The following is a 15,610-nucleotide window of genomic DNA, read 5'->3' as shown; positions in this document are numbered from 1 at the left end:
TTGACTGTACATGGCACAGCCAGGTGGTGCCCACCAGCCTGCATTCTGTCTCTATTTTTTTTCTTTCTTTAATTTGGCAACAAATGGTAAAACGGAAGATTTTCATACCTTCAGTCTTGCAGATTGCTTTTTTTCTTCTAATTTCTTTTGATTTTTATTCTTTCAGTCTTTATGCATTTTGTCCTTTTCATGTATCAGCACAGCTAAAATAAGTGTTTAGGTGAAGGATTTTTTCATTTCAGTATCTGAAATGGTGGCAGTAAGGTGTTTTCCTTCAAATTAATTGAGTTTGCACACTGTAATTTTCATTCTCAATTCCAAAGTTACCTGAAGAGGAAAGAGGTGGTGAGGAGCTTCCCATGCCCTTACTAACCCAGAGGTGTTGGGGTGGAGGTGCAGGTCAGCATGACAGCCAGGCTGATCCAGTGGCTCTTTGCCATCTGTGACAAGTGCAGTCCTGCCTGTGCTGCCTTCCCTCCCTGTCCTGCAGTTCGTGTCCTGGTTGTTTCCCTTGTTGCCAATTAGGGGACTGAAACATCAAATAATTACTTTTTATTCTTTGAAAAGGGTTGGGTTTTCAGCTGTGTAGAATTTTTTAAGCATGCTGTGATACCACACACCGGTGGTGCCTGGATGAAGTGCTGGGAACACCGTGGGGAAGAAGAAAGTAGCAGCTGGCCTTTAAATCAGGGCATCAGTAATGTCACACAGGTACTTGTGCACTTCTTTTGTTTTTTCTATTTCTTTATCACCTGCTGTTTTTTTGCAGGTATCCGTCAGCTCCAGCTCATCCTTTTGAAGGTTGCCTTGATCTTGGGAATAGAGATCCACGTCAACGTGGAGTTTCGGGGGCTCGTTTACCCTCCAGAGGACCAGGAGAATGAAAGCAAGTAGCACTGAAATGGGCAGCAGAGGAGGGGGAAGTTGTGGTAGGAGACACAGGCTCCTACTCCTTAACTCTGCTTATGACATTAAGTCATTTCCTCATGCTCCATTAATAAGAACAGTTATTAATCCATTTTTGCTTGGATTTTTAGTGGGATTTGTTTTTTCTAGTGGCAAATCCAAATTAGTTACTGTATGAAACAGTCACCAGGACTACACAGAAATAGACCAAGACATGGTAAATTGTAATTGCTTCTAAATTACTTAAGCCTATTACATAACATTCTGATAAGATTTTCAAGCAGCTTCTTTCATTGCATTCACTGAGGATATTTGTATTTGTGAATGATCCTCGTTATGCTTTCAGTATCACTGTGAGGCCTGTTCTCTCACCACCACAGGAGATGTAGCCTCCTTGTTTTTTGGCCTTTTATTAATTGCATAGATAGTAGAGAAGTTTGTAGCAGCTCTTTAAGGAATTAAGGGAGTTTTAGCAGAACTGTCTGCCTCTGATTTACATGGAATGGCTGCACTGTTCAGGAATAGCCCTGTCATCAGAGCAGCTGTCCTGCAGGGTTTCTTGACTGATTATGTGTTGAAGGATTTATTGGTCCTAAGAACTGGCTTTATCTTTTTTTTTTTTACATTATTATTGCCATATATATTGTCATTAACTTGGAGTTTATCTACAGGAGTAGGTTGGCGTGCATTGGTCCACCCCAAAACCCATCCAGTGTCTGAGTATGAGTTTGAAGTAATCATTGGAGGGGATGGCAGGAGAAACACCTTAGAAGGTAATGGTGTGTCCATAATTCACCTCCAACCAGAACTTAGTCTTAAATTTGTTAGAATAAAAGAGGTCTTTAACATGCCAATCAATATCTGGAAAGACACTTGACAAGTGATAAGGAGATTAAAAGTCCTTGTAAAAATCCATTTGTAGCAAAGACGTGGGTGGTCTTTGTTTTCTTCCTCTAAATAAATACATAAGGGTTTTCAATCTGAATAAATTTTCCTACACTTTTTCTTTTGTTGAGTAGTGATGTCACTCCTACCTTCAAGAACTGAGGTGCTGAATGTTATTCTGTGTAGCAGAGAATCCCATATTAATATTTTTTATGGAAATTGCAGCTTTGGGAACAGAGATGAGAGAGGAGGTGATGGGGAGCTTTATCCCTAAACAACACTTTTCTCATGAAGCAATTATTCTTTCCTCTGTGGAGAAGTTTGTAACTCATCAACTCCCTTCTCTGTCTTTATTTTGTGAGTGTGCCTGTCTGTGGCACCCTGAGCCTTCTCTGAAGGTGTGTCTGATTTTCAGCATTGCAGCTTTATCCTTCCTGTATCCTGTAGGGTTTCGCCGGAAAGAATTCCGTGGGAAACTTGCGATTGCTATCACAGCAAACTTCATCAACCGCAACACCACAGCTGAAGCCAAAGTAGAAGAGATCAGCGGCGTGGCCTTCATCTTCAACCAGAAGTTCTTCCAGGATCTCCGAGACGCCACAGGTGTGCCAGCACTTGACAGAATTCCAGTGAAAACTCTTTGTCTTTATTATTGCAATTTGCAGCTCAGATTTGTGTGTTTAGTCAAAAAACGAGCACCTTGGGCAAGGCAGTCAGGCACTGCTATCTCTGAAATCTCACTTCCCTGTTTTTGCAGCTCTTGTGCTGTACAAAGCAGATGTGTTTTGTTTTGGTTCAGAAGTGGAGAACTTACAGTTTTCCCACTTAGATGGGAAGAGGTCATGAATTCAGTGTTTTGCTTTTTTCATTCCACATCTGAATGCAAACCTTAGTGTGATAATTAGTGAATTTTTAAAAAGAGGAAGCTTTATACAGGTGAAATGTGCTGTCTATGGTTTTGTTGACAGTTCAGATTTTAAAGTCACCCAGAGCATAAGAGAGAGTTGCTTGCTATGCCCTCTGACTTTTCAATTTTCTTTCTTCTGGTAGAACCTTGTTGCACATAACTCCTAACTTGTTTCTTCACTACCATGTCTTTTGTTCTGTCACAAGGCATTGACTTGGAGAACATTGTCTACTACAAAGATGATACGCACTACTTTGTCATGACTGCCAAAAAGCAGAGCCTGCTGGATAAAGGAGTGATACGGCATGTGGGTATTAACTTCTCCTGTCTTCTCTGTAAGCTAAAATTGGGGTGACAGTTTACTTTTGGTAAGGTGAAAGTAGGAAAATGTACTTTTCCTCCATCACATAATGATTTTATACAGCTGTTATTTTAGAAATTAATGTAATTGTGTTCTAAAAGGTAATTAATGTCCTTCTGGAGTACTTTAAACCATCTGACAAGTGTTACAAAACCTGTCCTTTTCAAATTTGTCTCCCTTTGTGGATTTGCAAGTTTTGTTCATGTTAAGATAAAATATGTTGGAAGAACATTTGATGGCTTAGTTGAGCTTCCCTCATTTTATGAGAATGAAAAAGGCCCAAAAGTTTCTAGGCCCTTTGACAGTCAGAAATGCAAGCAGAACTGACTGTTGTTTGCAGTAAAAGATTCATAGATTTTCTCCTGGAAGCATTAACTCAGATCAGAATGAAATAAAATTAGCAAGCAAATTTGTATGAATGGATTTGTCAGAATTTTCATGCCAACTACCACATATACCAATCTCAAAATAAACTTGTGGGTTTGACCACACTTTTACTTGGCTGGTTTTGGCAGGACCACGCCGACACAGAGGTCTTGCTCTCACGGGAGAACGTGGACCAGGAGGCTTTGCTGAACTACGCCAGGGAAGCAGCAGATTTCTCCACTAACCAGCAGCTGCCATCGCTGGACTTTGCCATCAACCACTACGGGCAGCCCGACGTGGCCATGTTTGACTTCACGTGCATGTACGCGTCGGAGAACGCGGCGCTGGTGCGCGAGCAGAACGGCCACCAGCTCCTGGTGGCGCTGGTCGGGGACAGCCTGCTCGAGGTGCGTGCTCAGCCTCCTGGGGGCAGCTCTGAGGGAGCTTTGCACCCATCACTGAAATATGGGCACTGGAAGGAAAGCTGCTGTTTGGTACAGGATAAAGTGGGAGGTTCGAAGCAACGGTGGGAGTGTTGGGAAAGCAGAATTTTTAGCATGGTAATGATCCCTCTTAAGAAAATGTGTGCAGGGCTTTTTCTGAAATTCTGTCTGTTCCATCTGCTTCTTGTTGGGATGAGTTGATTCTCCACACAACCTCATGTAGGCCTGCCAATAATTAGCATTTTGTAGTTGGTTTAAAAGTGCTGTCTTGAAGAGAAGCTGTTAAGGCACTCCAGGCTATGAATTATTGTTGGAAATAGCGGGACATTGGCTTTGGTAGAGCTCATAGGTCTGGTTTCCTCTAACCTAGTGGGAGTGGAGCTTGAAGCTAATTACTGAGTTATAATTTCCCAGCAGATTGCTGCCTGAATATGTACTTGATACTTCTTTAAAATTTTCCCTAAGTGATGCTTTTCCTTTCTCTGCTTTTTTTTTTTTTTTTTTTTTTTTTTTTTTTTTTTTTGTAACTTATAATATCAGCCGTTTTGGCCTATGGGAACTGGAATAGCCAGGGGATTTTTGGCTGCAATGGACTCTGCTTGGATGGTACGAAGTTGGTCGCTTGGAGCTAGTCCTCTGGAAGTTCTTGCAGAGAGGTAATGGAGAAAGTGAATACATGTAAAGTTCTAATCCAATCCTCCAGTATCACATCATTCATTCCAGTTTCTTTTAGTACAAAAATGTAGACAGTTTTTAGAGAATCCTTCAGGGTATAATTCAACTGAAGAGAAAAAATTCAAAGGAGCCAATAAACTGAAGTATATGGAGGAGTAAGAAATGTAAGAATATTCCTGGTCCTAGTTTAAAAAGATTAGATGAGGAATCCTTTTTTTAGGTGCTTATTGACATTGCATGGACAAAGTGAACCTGACAAACTGCCACCAGTCCTTCAGTGGCAAACCAGATGAGGATGTAGGTGCCTTGAAAGTACCAGATATAAAAGTTCTTGCCATCTCCTATTATCTTGTGAATACTTTTTAGTATTTCATTTTAAGGAAGCTGTGACATGCTATTTTTCATGTTGTCCTTGGTCACTTTGTTTCCTGTAAGCCAAACAACGTCTTGTCTCTTTTGAAGTATTGAGTTCTTGATGCTTTAATCAGCTTTGGCCCAAATGTTGTGTTGGTGACTCAAGGGGCTCTCTTGGAGATTAGAACTCAGAATTAGAAGATGGAGTAAATAAAAGCAACAGTTTGTAGGTTCTGTTTTAAAATTCAGCAACTTCAGCTTCTGACCATCAGGAACCATAGTATAATTTCTATAATTGCAAAATAGCACAATTCATACTTAAAATTCCATTTGTTTGAATTTTAAAACACAGTGAGGAAAATAATATTGCTGTTGAAGCCAGACTTCATCACCTTTCCATTAGCCACTTCAGACAGTAGTAGGATCTTCCCTGAGCTTTCCCTTCCACATATTTTACAAACTCAGTGCTCTTGGCCTCTCCTCAGAGGGCAAATGCTCCAGTCCCCTTTGTAGTCCTTCTTCCTGAGCCCCTCCTGTGTCTCAGTGTCTTTATTGTAATGGGCAGCCCCTTCAGTTTATCTTAGTGCGTTGTTCTCTTCCCTCCTTTGGAATTCTGGAGTTGTATTAAAGTGCAGATTTTAATATGCTTATGCTGACTCTTAGCTATGCAGTGTCTGAAGTGGTTAGATTTCTGATTTGAATACTTATCTCTCCAGAGTTTACTGAGCCGTAGTAGTAGTGATGCATCTCTTAAAAAAAACAAACAAAAAAAGCCAAAACAGAACAAAACCTCAAACCAAAAACCCCAAACCACCACAAAGCCTAAACAAAACAAAGAACCCGAAACAAAACCCCAAACTCTTTTTTTTGTGTTATTTTCCCAAGGGAAAGCATTTATAGGCTGCTGCCTCAGACCACCCCAGAGAACGTGAGTAAGAACTTCAGCCATTACAGCATTGATCCTGCCACCCGATATCCCAACATCAACGTCAACTTCTTGCGGCCGCAGCAGGTAAATCACAGATGGTGCTGCTGAGTGCTTGTCTTTCCTCAGGCAAAGCTGTGCCTGAGGAATGTTTTGGGAGCAGAGTAATGTGTGTATGACATGGAAGCAGTGAAAGGCAGATGCATCAGTCAGGAGTAGACTTTTGTACTTGAACAAATTCCTTTTTAGGAATGTTTGATTTTGATAATTTTAACGGTGATATAATGATACAGGAGACTTATATATGTGTGTTTTCTGTGTGTGCATGTGTGTTTTCTTTGTAATAATCCAGACTAGCAGTCAGTCATTGCAATTTGGTATCCACTGAGCAGCAGCAGTCAGCTGGACTGTTCAGCACTGATGAGCTGACCCTTGCTATTGTGAGGTTCTTGGGGTAGGATTTTTGCTATCTACATGTGCTTATCTTCCTTTTTGTACCTTGGGATGTCTCCTATTGTCTTGTTATTTCTGTGTTCATCTGGGGTGCATGGCACGTTGATAATCTTAAATGTTTTTGTGTGTCATTTTAGGTACGCCACTTGTATAATACAGGAGACTTGAAAGACATTCACCTGGAGATAGAGAACTTTGTGAACTCCAGGACACCAAAGCTGACTCGAAATGGTAAGCCTGGCTGCTCTCCTACTCCTTTTTGGTATTCTGGAGCTGGATCAGTGCAGGAACTAGAGAGCAGCAGGGTGTTGGGTATTATTAAACCAGTCTCCTTATTTATTCAGTAATTGTTTTGTCAACATTCTGAGCTTAAAATTTTTCAAGCTTCCATTAGCGTGGGAATTTATTTTTGTTTGCCTAATTTCCCTTGCCCTATAATGCTGTTAATTTTCTAAGCATATTTGTTTGTATAAGGCAGTTCTTTTCACCTGCTTTATCTCTAGCAATGTCCTTGCTTAAAGTGCAGAAAGCTAGACTGAGTTCACTCTAACAGTAGACTCAGAACTCTTACAAATGTAACAGAAGGTATTGCTTGTTCAGTCTTGCATGTTCCTGCTTTCCTTTTCTTCATCTTGTCTCTCAACTAAATGAAACCTCACTTTGCTTGCATTATTCTGATAGCTGAATGCCTTGTGATAGGCATTTCAGTACCTGTCTACTTGTCTCTACCCTGAGGGGTATATCAGACCTTTCCTTTTGCACACCTTGTCTTGGATGCCCAGACAGTGTTTTGGGATTTCCAGAGTGGCTTTTTGCTGCTAAGCCTCCCTTTCACTGCTGAATAGCTGTGTAGTCTCTGCTCTTTGCCCTACAGCCATGTCCCTTTAGGCTGTAATCTCATCAGATCTTCTGATAAGACAAGGTCAGGATAGGTCAGCATTTTAAAGAAAAGTTTCCAAGGCAGAAGAAGAAGTTACAGAAGTACATTTTCAATTTTTCCTCTAGAAATAATATATCTGAGCTTAGAGAGCATTGCTATTGTATGTCCTTTTGATCATATTTAACAAGCCTTTGCAACTGTTTTATATTTCCTGGGGCTCTTTTACAATGGCTAGAGTGAAAAGTTTGGCAAGTTACAACTTAGATAATTACTTTTCAGCAAATTAAAAATATTTCATTGGATTTAAAATAGATATGATAGTTTTTATAAAAAAAAAATAAGAATTTTGTCCTCCATTACCCATTGTATAAGGAGCTTGTTTTTTACATTAAGGTTTTGCTTGTTGATTCATGGGCTTTGTGTTGTATTTAGAATTTAACCTGTTGTGCTTTTCTGTTCTGAAATGTGCTGTATTTTTTACAGAGTCTGTAGCTCGCTCTAGTAAATTGCTCAGTTGGTGCCAGAGGCAGACTGATGGATATGCTGGTGTCAATGTGACAGATCTCACAATGTCATGGAAAAGTGGCTTAGCTTTGTGTGCCATTATCCACAGATATCGTCCAGACTTAATGTGAGTAACTGACTGCTTCAAATAACTGGGAAGAGCAGGAAATGAGTGGTATTTGGAGCTAATAATATGGAGTTGGAGGCAATGCATTTATGACTTATGAAGAAATGGATTGAAATTAATTCAATTAAACTTGATAGAAACCAATATCCAGTGATTCACTAGCAGAGTGGAAGGTCATGATCGCTTGATGAATTCGAAAATAAGTGTGTTGTCATTTTCCCTTCTGGATGATTTGGCAGAATTAAGCTTTAAATTAGTGCTGACTGAAAGCATTATTGGCTGACAGATTTTATGTGTGAAGTGAGTAAGGAGCAGTTCATAGCTTCAGTGAAATCTCTTGTAAACAAGTCTCTGCAGGGTCCTTTATAAATTTCCTGTTTAACAAAGCAACTCTTACTAAAGATTTTCAGGGTGCTCTTTCTAGAAGTAGTGACCTACAGCCTAAACAGAGAGATTGTTACTGTTTGCACCCTTACTTGTTGATTGGGTGAATAGCAGAGGTGTCCTGTTCAGTGATATATTGGGTAAAACAGTGCCCAGATTCTAGAATGGGAAAACACTGGCTGGAAAAAGTGATGGTAGCAAAGACTCTGGTACTTTAATCTGAAATGTATCCAACTTTCCAAAGGGACATCAGAAAAAGTAAATTGTAGAGCTGTTCTTGAAGACATCATCCACTGTAAAACATACTGAAAAATAGTGGAGTTATTCCAATCCGTATGCACTGGATTACTTTTATATTGGTGTACTTGAGTTAACCTGAGCTACACAAAGTGTTTAATAGCTTTATAGCTTGTGGAGAGTTCAGATGGATTTTAAATTGGTTCATGTAACTCTCTCCAAGCTATAGCTTTTCATATAGTTACACAAGTTTTGGAAAGAGTCAGCAGGACAAAAATATGGATCAGTCGAGAAAAAAGAGGACAAAAAGTCAAGATTTATTTTAGTTCCAAGCACACAGAAGATTTTATGTAGGGGAAAACATAAAATCTTCCAGCAAAGGAGGAAGTGGAGATGTATTTCAGAGGATGATGGTTTTTAAGAGAAGTCTAGGTTTTAAGAAGAAAAACAAATTAAAAAGAATATATTTGAGCCAAAGTTCGCTGTCATTAAGTAGCATTAATTTTGCCATGTTGGTGGCAAATAAAATTAAGATTTCAAGTGGAAAAAAAAAAAGGGTGTTGGAGTACTTTCAGAAGACTGGTTTCTACTTGGTTCAGAAGGCCTCTTTTTGCCCTTTGCAGAGACTTTGATTCCTTGGATGAGCACAATGTGGAGAAGAACAACCAACTGGCCTTTGACATTGCTGAGAAAGAGTTTGGAATATCTCCCATTATGACCGGAAAGGAAATGGCATCTGTTGGAGAGCCAGATAAGCTGTCCATGGTGATGTACCTCACACAGTTCTATGAGATGTTCAAAGACACCATCCCCTCTAGTGGTAAGCAGTTTGGGGCACTTCTGTCAAACTTGGAGAGTGCTCCAGGGTGAATGTGTGTGCTTCAGTTACCTTCATGCTGCTTCTGCATGAGCACATAGAGTAGTCACTCACTGTAGCTTTACATTACAAAATGCTGACTTGTTAGTGGTGCTGATAAAGACCATGTTAGCAGCAGCAGGAGCAAAATAAGGAGTTAATATAAAATAGTGTCCTCAAAAGTTCTAAACTCACATCAGCACTGCTAGGTAAGTTTTCTGCTTTGTTACTATTGCTTGTTTGTCTTAGCTAATGTTAGGTGTCTTGCTAGTAGTTGTTGAATGGGTAAATTCAAACAGCAGCTGAGTTTTATACATACTTACCATCTGTGAATGGTGAGACTGACTTCAGGCCAATGAGGAACAAAACATCTTTGATCAGAACTAAAAGATATAATTACCTAACCCAAATCATTATGGCCAGCCTTTAAATATTGATAATGTTGTTACAGCTCTTTATTATGATGATCTTAATTCGCATGTATCTGTCTGATGAGGGGGGAAAATTTGGTTTAATAGCCTTTTAAAAATATAGTATGTATAATGCATTATTTCTAAAACTCTGAACTCTTTTTGAGAATACTGACATTCATGTTCTTTAAATCATGCTTTTCAAATATAGAAGTAAATAGAGTAAACACAGTATCTGTCATGGGTGGTTATAAACCCTAAAAGAACTACTGTGGGCAAAATGAGAAAGCAGGATAGCTGAGAAAAGGATTAATTCTAGACATTAGTCATTTTGTACAGAGAATTTAAGAAAAAGACTGTTACAATAAAAAGAATCAGTGAGTCCTTCGGTTGTATATTTAATAATAGCACCACAGAAAAATCCTTCATGGCATTCCCTTGTTCTGCCTGTTTGCACTAACAGATAGCCTGGACCTGAATGCAGAAGAAAAGGCTGCCCTGATTGCCAGTACCAAGTCTCCCATCTCCTTCCTCAGCAAACTGGGGCAGAGCATCTCTCGGAAGCGCACTCCCAAGGTAACCAGGCACAGCACCTGGCACTGGCAGGCTGCTGTCCAAGCAGTGGTGCTAAAAATGCAGCTCTGGCTGTTTGTTAGTGTAGTTAGTTTGCAAGAGACCAGGTGTTCACCAGCTCTTGGTATGGGACAATACACAACATTTATGACTGCAAAATTGCATCTGTAATATGTACTCTCAGTGGTGTTTTCAGTCTTAAAATCTTAGCCTTGTGGTAGTATTTGGGCATATATTTTCTCTTGGAACATAGCTGCTTGCTCAGTTTTCAGTGATTTGAAAGTGTTGAATAATTGTCCAATTGGAGGTAACAATTCCCTAAGGAGTGTCTAGGGGGAAAAAAATCTCTTTTCTTAAACAAATGGAGAATGAGTACAGGGAATTAAATAAGCTTTGCAACTAAACTGCTTAAGTGCACTGATGACAATTATCTCAGCCCAGAAAGGTATGAGACTCATTTTTGTTTTCTTTCCCCTACTCCTTCTGTTTTCAGGACAAAAAAGAGAAGGAACTGGATGGTGCAGGAAAAAGGAGGAAAACCAGCCAATCTGAGGATGTAAGTATTGCAGTGAGAGGTGTCAGGGAGCAAAATAAATGGTAGGTACCTTTTCTCCACTTCAATTCTTTAATTTTTTTTTTGTATCTAGGCAGGGTTTATATAAGATTTTTCAGATTGAGTTAATTATTCTTCAGAAGTTACACTTTGATGTTTTCCTTAGTGCAAATATTTTACTAATGTTTATGAAAGAATACTGCATAACAAATAAAATGTTGCAATTCCCTGATATTTTGTTTTAATTGCAAATTACAGTGGTTTGATGAGGACACAACACTCAAAACTTCTTAGTAAAGTCATGCAGTACCATCAGAAACTTGATGCATATTTAAACTTTACCCTTGGTTTGTACAAAAAGTATACATTTCCAGTATGCCCCATAAAGCAGTCTTTCAAATTCAGTGTCTGTAGCCAAATGGGTACAGGTGAATTAAAACTCAGTGCTTTGAGATTTTTGTTTGAAGATGGGCCTTTGGTTTATGTCACTGCCTTCACAGGGGTGTTTCAGCTGAGGCCTTTTTGGTAGGTAAGTGTATCAAATGAGCTTGAAAAGATCAGTAAAGTTTAACAGAACATTTGATGACTTGCCAAAGGAAATTAAAATCTGAGCTTTCAAGTGAGGCTAAGAGATTTGTTATCTGTAGTGTAAGAGACTTTTCACAGCAAAGGGGTGGAAAGGAAAAGGTGATCTGGTTGTATCTTGTTAAATTTTGATGTCACTGACTGTTAGGAGGACCTCCCACGAAGCTACAGAGAAGAAAGGCCCACGCTGGTGAGTGCCCTAACAGAGAGGAGAATTGATGCTGCCATTGGGAATCAGAACAAAGTCAAGTCCATGGCAACCCAGCTACTGGCCAAGTTTGAAGAGAATGCACCAGTGCCATCCTCAAACTTACGGAGACAGGTAGGAGATGGATAGTAAACTCCTTTGTTTTGGAATTGGAGAGGAAAACCATGAATGATAGCATGCAGCCCTCAAGACTGGATGCTAGTGTTGCTTTTCTACTTCAAAGGCTCTCCTAGAGAAGAGTGAAGTTTACCTAAAGCTTAGAATTTACAAGTACAGGGTGGAGAAGAACTTCCTAAAAAAAGTCTGTTTCTCTGTTATTGCCCTTATTATCTAATCTTTCACAAACATATTACCAACAATTTAGTTCCTTTTATAACTACCATTGCTCTTTAAAAGCTTTCCAGGAATGTTCTCCTTATAGTGTCTAAGAGCAACCATTTGATTTCTGATTTGAACATTTTCATATCAGGTTGTATCTCTTTGTTCTTGTGCACTGTGATTAAGCTTTGTACATGTACATATGTGCAGCAGATGAATGCCTGGGAGTTTCTTGGCAATCAGGATGTTTGTGTCATTCCAAGTGAGGCCTGTTTGTTATCCAGGATGGTATCTGAACTGCAGCAACTGCAGGGCAGTTGTCTTTGAAGTTAGATTGAGTCACTTCAAGCTGCTGCTGGCAGTGCAGTGTCAGCAGGATGAGGCTCAGTGTGGTTTAAGTGCCAGAGTCCTTGTTCTGCTGCATGAGTCCATCTCCACAGCTTGTGCCTGCTCTGTGCTGCCGTGGCCACATTGTGAGTGGGACCTGACCTGACTTGAAAGCCAGGTTGAGTTTGTCTGTGCCACACTACCATCAGCACTAGTAGTGTAACAATCAGAATGGTGATGTCTGTCCATACAATAAAATGTTTCTTCAGCTGCTACACATGGGCTGGCATACTCAGCCAATGATTTGAAGAAACAATGAAATTAAAGGAAACGTCCAAAAATATGTGAAGTTTTCAGTTTTTGTTTGTTTTTTTTTTTCTTTTTATATTTTACTTGCTAAATGAATTCCCCCCTACCCTATTTTTTTTCGTAAATGTTTGTCTGTCTTATTCTATATTCCATTCCTGTGGCTTCCTTTGAGTTTCCTTCACTATTTTATCTTTCCTCCTTGGTCCCACCTTCCCTACAACCTGCATGCAGCAACCTGTCCTGCCTTACCAAGAACGTGTTCACAGCCAGCCATCCAGCAGACGAGAGCAGGGCCGGCTTGCCCCCATACCCCAGTGGAAACAGGTAAAGAAACTCATTCTGACTACAATGCATTGCCTGCACCCAACACCACCTATCACTGCTGTGTTTTTAAGCCAGTCCTTTTCCAGCACCTTGTCTGAGTTCATTATCTTAAATAACTTCCAGTCAATAAAGTCGACGTCTCCCTTTGGTGATGATGCATGGTTTAATGTTTCAAAAGTATTTGATCAAATTTTCCCTACCCTTTTATACTAGTTTCAACTTACCAAGACTTTCATGAATGTTGCAGCAGAAATTTTTGCTGTAGAATTTCTGGATTCTTCTTAGAAATTAAGAAAACATGTAAGCATTTATGGAAACTCATGAGGTAAAATATGTCACATCTATGATATTAAAGCTTTTCCTTGATATAATGAGTAAAGTTGGTTATCAGTTTTGCTATTCCTGTGGGAAATCTTAGGTGTTCTGTAGTTGCAGGAGACTTTCCTGTGGTTTCCCTTTCTTTAATGACACTTTCTTTAATGCAGCTTTCCTTGCCAACTTCTCACACTTGTTACTATGAATTCAGTACATTTTAGGTTTTCTTCCACAGAAGGGTTCACAATAGGGACCAACAGCAGAAAAATCAGCAGGTATCAAATTTTATTTTCTCTGCAATGTTTTGGGTCATTGTCATTGCTGCTGTTTTTCTTTCAGCCATGCACTTTACAGAACTAAGACTTCTGTTAGATGATCTTTTCAGGCATTTAGGGATACTTATCTCACTGACTTCATCTGCTTCCACTGTTTCTCTGTGCAAATGGCCTCCTCGTGTTCCTGAGACTGCTCAGAGGTATTTTGCTGACAATTTGGAGAAACATCTACTGCTTTCTGGCTGTAGTTTAATCAGAGCATACTTGGGAGTCAAGGGGAAGAAGGTGACACTGGTTTGGAAATTCATTGTTCTGGATTCACAGTGATATTCATGTATGAGACATTCAGCACAATTAGTGTTGCATGTCATGACTGGTGCCACGATCCAGAAGATTTCTCTTCAAGGAAGAAAACCTAAGCCCAGGGGAGTTCTTGTCAGTAGGACTGTCAGGATGCTTTGGTTTCCTGACTCAGTGTTTGTTCTTCTTCCTTTTGTCTCATCAAAATCTTCTTTGTAGGCTAATGAGCACTTTGAGATGGATTCACATCATTCATGATTAAGGCAAATTTTATTTCTCAAGAATACTTAGCAAGGAGGAAAAAAAAAAAAAACCTGATGCAAAAAAGCTGTACAATATTAAGTGAGTTGATGAGCACTGCTTATATTACCTGCTGGAAAAAGGAAAAGTGAATTGCACTGGCTGTCTCTCTGTTTTAGCACTTGGAAAATACCACATTCCTGCACCCTTGAGATTTCTATTTGAATCTGTTACTGAAAGTTTATGAAAGCTTTATAATTAAGCCTTTACAGCAAAACACAAAAGTTCTTATTGTCACCCTTTTGTCATTGAGAGAAAAGGGAGGACAAAGTTTTATTTCCTGTTTTTATTGAGGATTTTTCTCCACCAGGGAGCAGCTTTTTGGTTTTTGTTTGTTCTTCTTTATACCACCACTGCACAACTTAAAAGACATTTTTAAAAAGGGAGAAAAAATCCTTCTGCTGTCTGATGTTGATAACATCTCCGTATAGGAAGCTATGTAGGGCATATCTTTGAAAAATCTTTCTGCAACAGTTTTTCTTTCAGAGGATTTAAATATCTTTTTTTCAACAGTGGCATGATTTCCTTGTGTGGATGATCTCCCTCTCAATATTACACATGGGGATGATCTTTCCTTGATTGGCTTTACTACGTCAACAGAAGATGATTGATTCCTGGGTCTGGATTTCTTGCAGGATTTTCAGTGCTTATGTAATGAAGAAGTATAAAACTGGGTCTCAAAGATGCAAAATCTGCAGGATACAGAAGGATCAAAACCCCACTGATAGGATCCCTGTTCCAAAGGTTCCTTCCTGTGTGGCTGGGGAAAGGAAGAATATGGATTACATTCATTCAAAAGCCATGGATGTGCACAGAGCCATTTATTCTTGACTGAGCAGAGATCAGCTGAGACCACTGAGCCAAGCAGCCAGCTTTGCCAAGCCTGGACAGAAACCTCTCTTCAGGAAGTTGTTGCTGGAGCAGTACCTCAGCTGGCTGCTGAGATTTCTGGTTCTGGTTGCTTAGGCAGGCAGAACCCAATAGCTGAGACTGCACCTTTTGATGGTGCTGGACTGGCCTTCTGGGCTGGCATTGGTCACTCTGGCTTTATAGCTCATCCCTGGGTGACAGACTGCTAACAGGACAGTGCTGCTGAGCAGGACCTGTCACTGAGTCACAGAATCACAGAGTCACCAGGTGGGAAGAGACCTTCCAGATCATTGAGTCCAATGCCCTAACACCTCAACTAAACCATGGCACCAAGTGCCACATCCAGGGATGGTGGCTCCACCACCTCCCCAGGCAGACCATTCCAGTTCTTTATCACTGCACATGCTGTACAGGATTAGTATTGCTTCTGACAAGCTCTTTAGGGAGGATGTATGTTTGGTAGAAAGAGCTGTTCATGAAGCTTTTGGAAAGGTTTCTCTTTTGGCACAGGTGTTGAAGTTCATGAGCAGGAACTTCTGCTACTGACTGAATATATCACATAGCAAATACCTTCTAGTGGAGAGGGCTTTGAAAAGGAACAAAGCAGCTCCTAAGGGGACAAAGTGGGGTGTTACTGAGAGAAACCATAGATTGCCTAATGTTCTTAGTAGCTGGAAAAA

The 15,610-nt window shown here is 39.9% G+C and overlaps 1 protein-coding gene across 1 annotated transcript in view; it reads left to right on the top strand.

Annotated features, from left to right (window-relative positions):
- The window catches only part of MICAL3 (microtubule associated monooxygenase, calponin and LIM domain containing 3), a 168,421-nt gene that overhangs the window by 71,793 nt on the left and 81,018 nt on the right, over positions 1–15,610 (top strand). The window contains exons 5-18 of the mRNA XM_056508446.1: positions 770–886; positions 1,578–1,679; positions 2,239–2,394; positions 2,905–3,005; positions 3,575–3,832; positions 4,409–4,524; positions 5,783–5,909; positions 6,413–6,506; positions 7,639–7,786; positions 9,031–9,227; positions 10,137–10,249; positions 10,740–10,802; positions 11,533–11,706; positions 12,778–12,870. Of these exons, the coding sequence (XP_056364421.1) occupies positions 770–886; positions 1,578–1,679; positions 2,239–2,394; positions 2,905–3,005; positions 3,575–3,832; positions 4,409–4,524; positions 5,783–5,909; positions 6,413–6,506; positions 7,639–7,786; positions 9,031–9,227; positions 10,137–10,249; positions 10,740–10,802; positions 11,533–11,706; positions 12,778–12,870 (1,859 nt within the window). The remainder of the gene's footprint in view (positions 1–769; positions 887–1,577; positions 1,680–2,238; positions 2,395–2,904; positions 3,006–3,574; positions 3,833–4,408; positions 4,525–5,782; positions 5,910–6,412; positions 6,507–7,638; positions 7,787–9,030; positions 9,228–10,136; positions 10,250–10,739; positions 10,803–11,532; positions 11,707–12,777; positions 12,871–15,610) is intronic.

Source organism: Oenanthe melanoleuca, chromosome 1A, assembly GCF_029582105.1.
Source record: "Oenanthe melanoleuca isolate GR-GAL-2019-014 chromosome 1A, OMel1.0, whole genome shotgun sequence".
NCBI lineage: Eukaryota > Metazoa > Chordata > Aves > Passeriformes > Muscicapidae > Oenanthe > Oenanthe melanoleuca.
The sequence above is the reverse complement of the archived record's forward strand: the minus strand, read 5'-3'. Positions and strand labels throughout refer to the sequence as shown.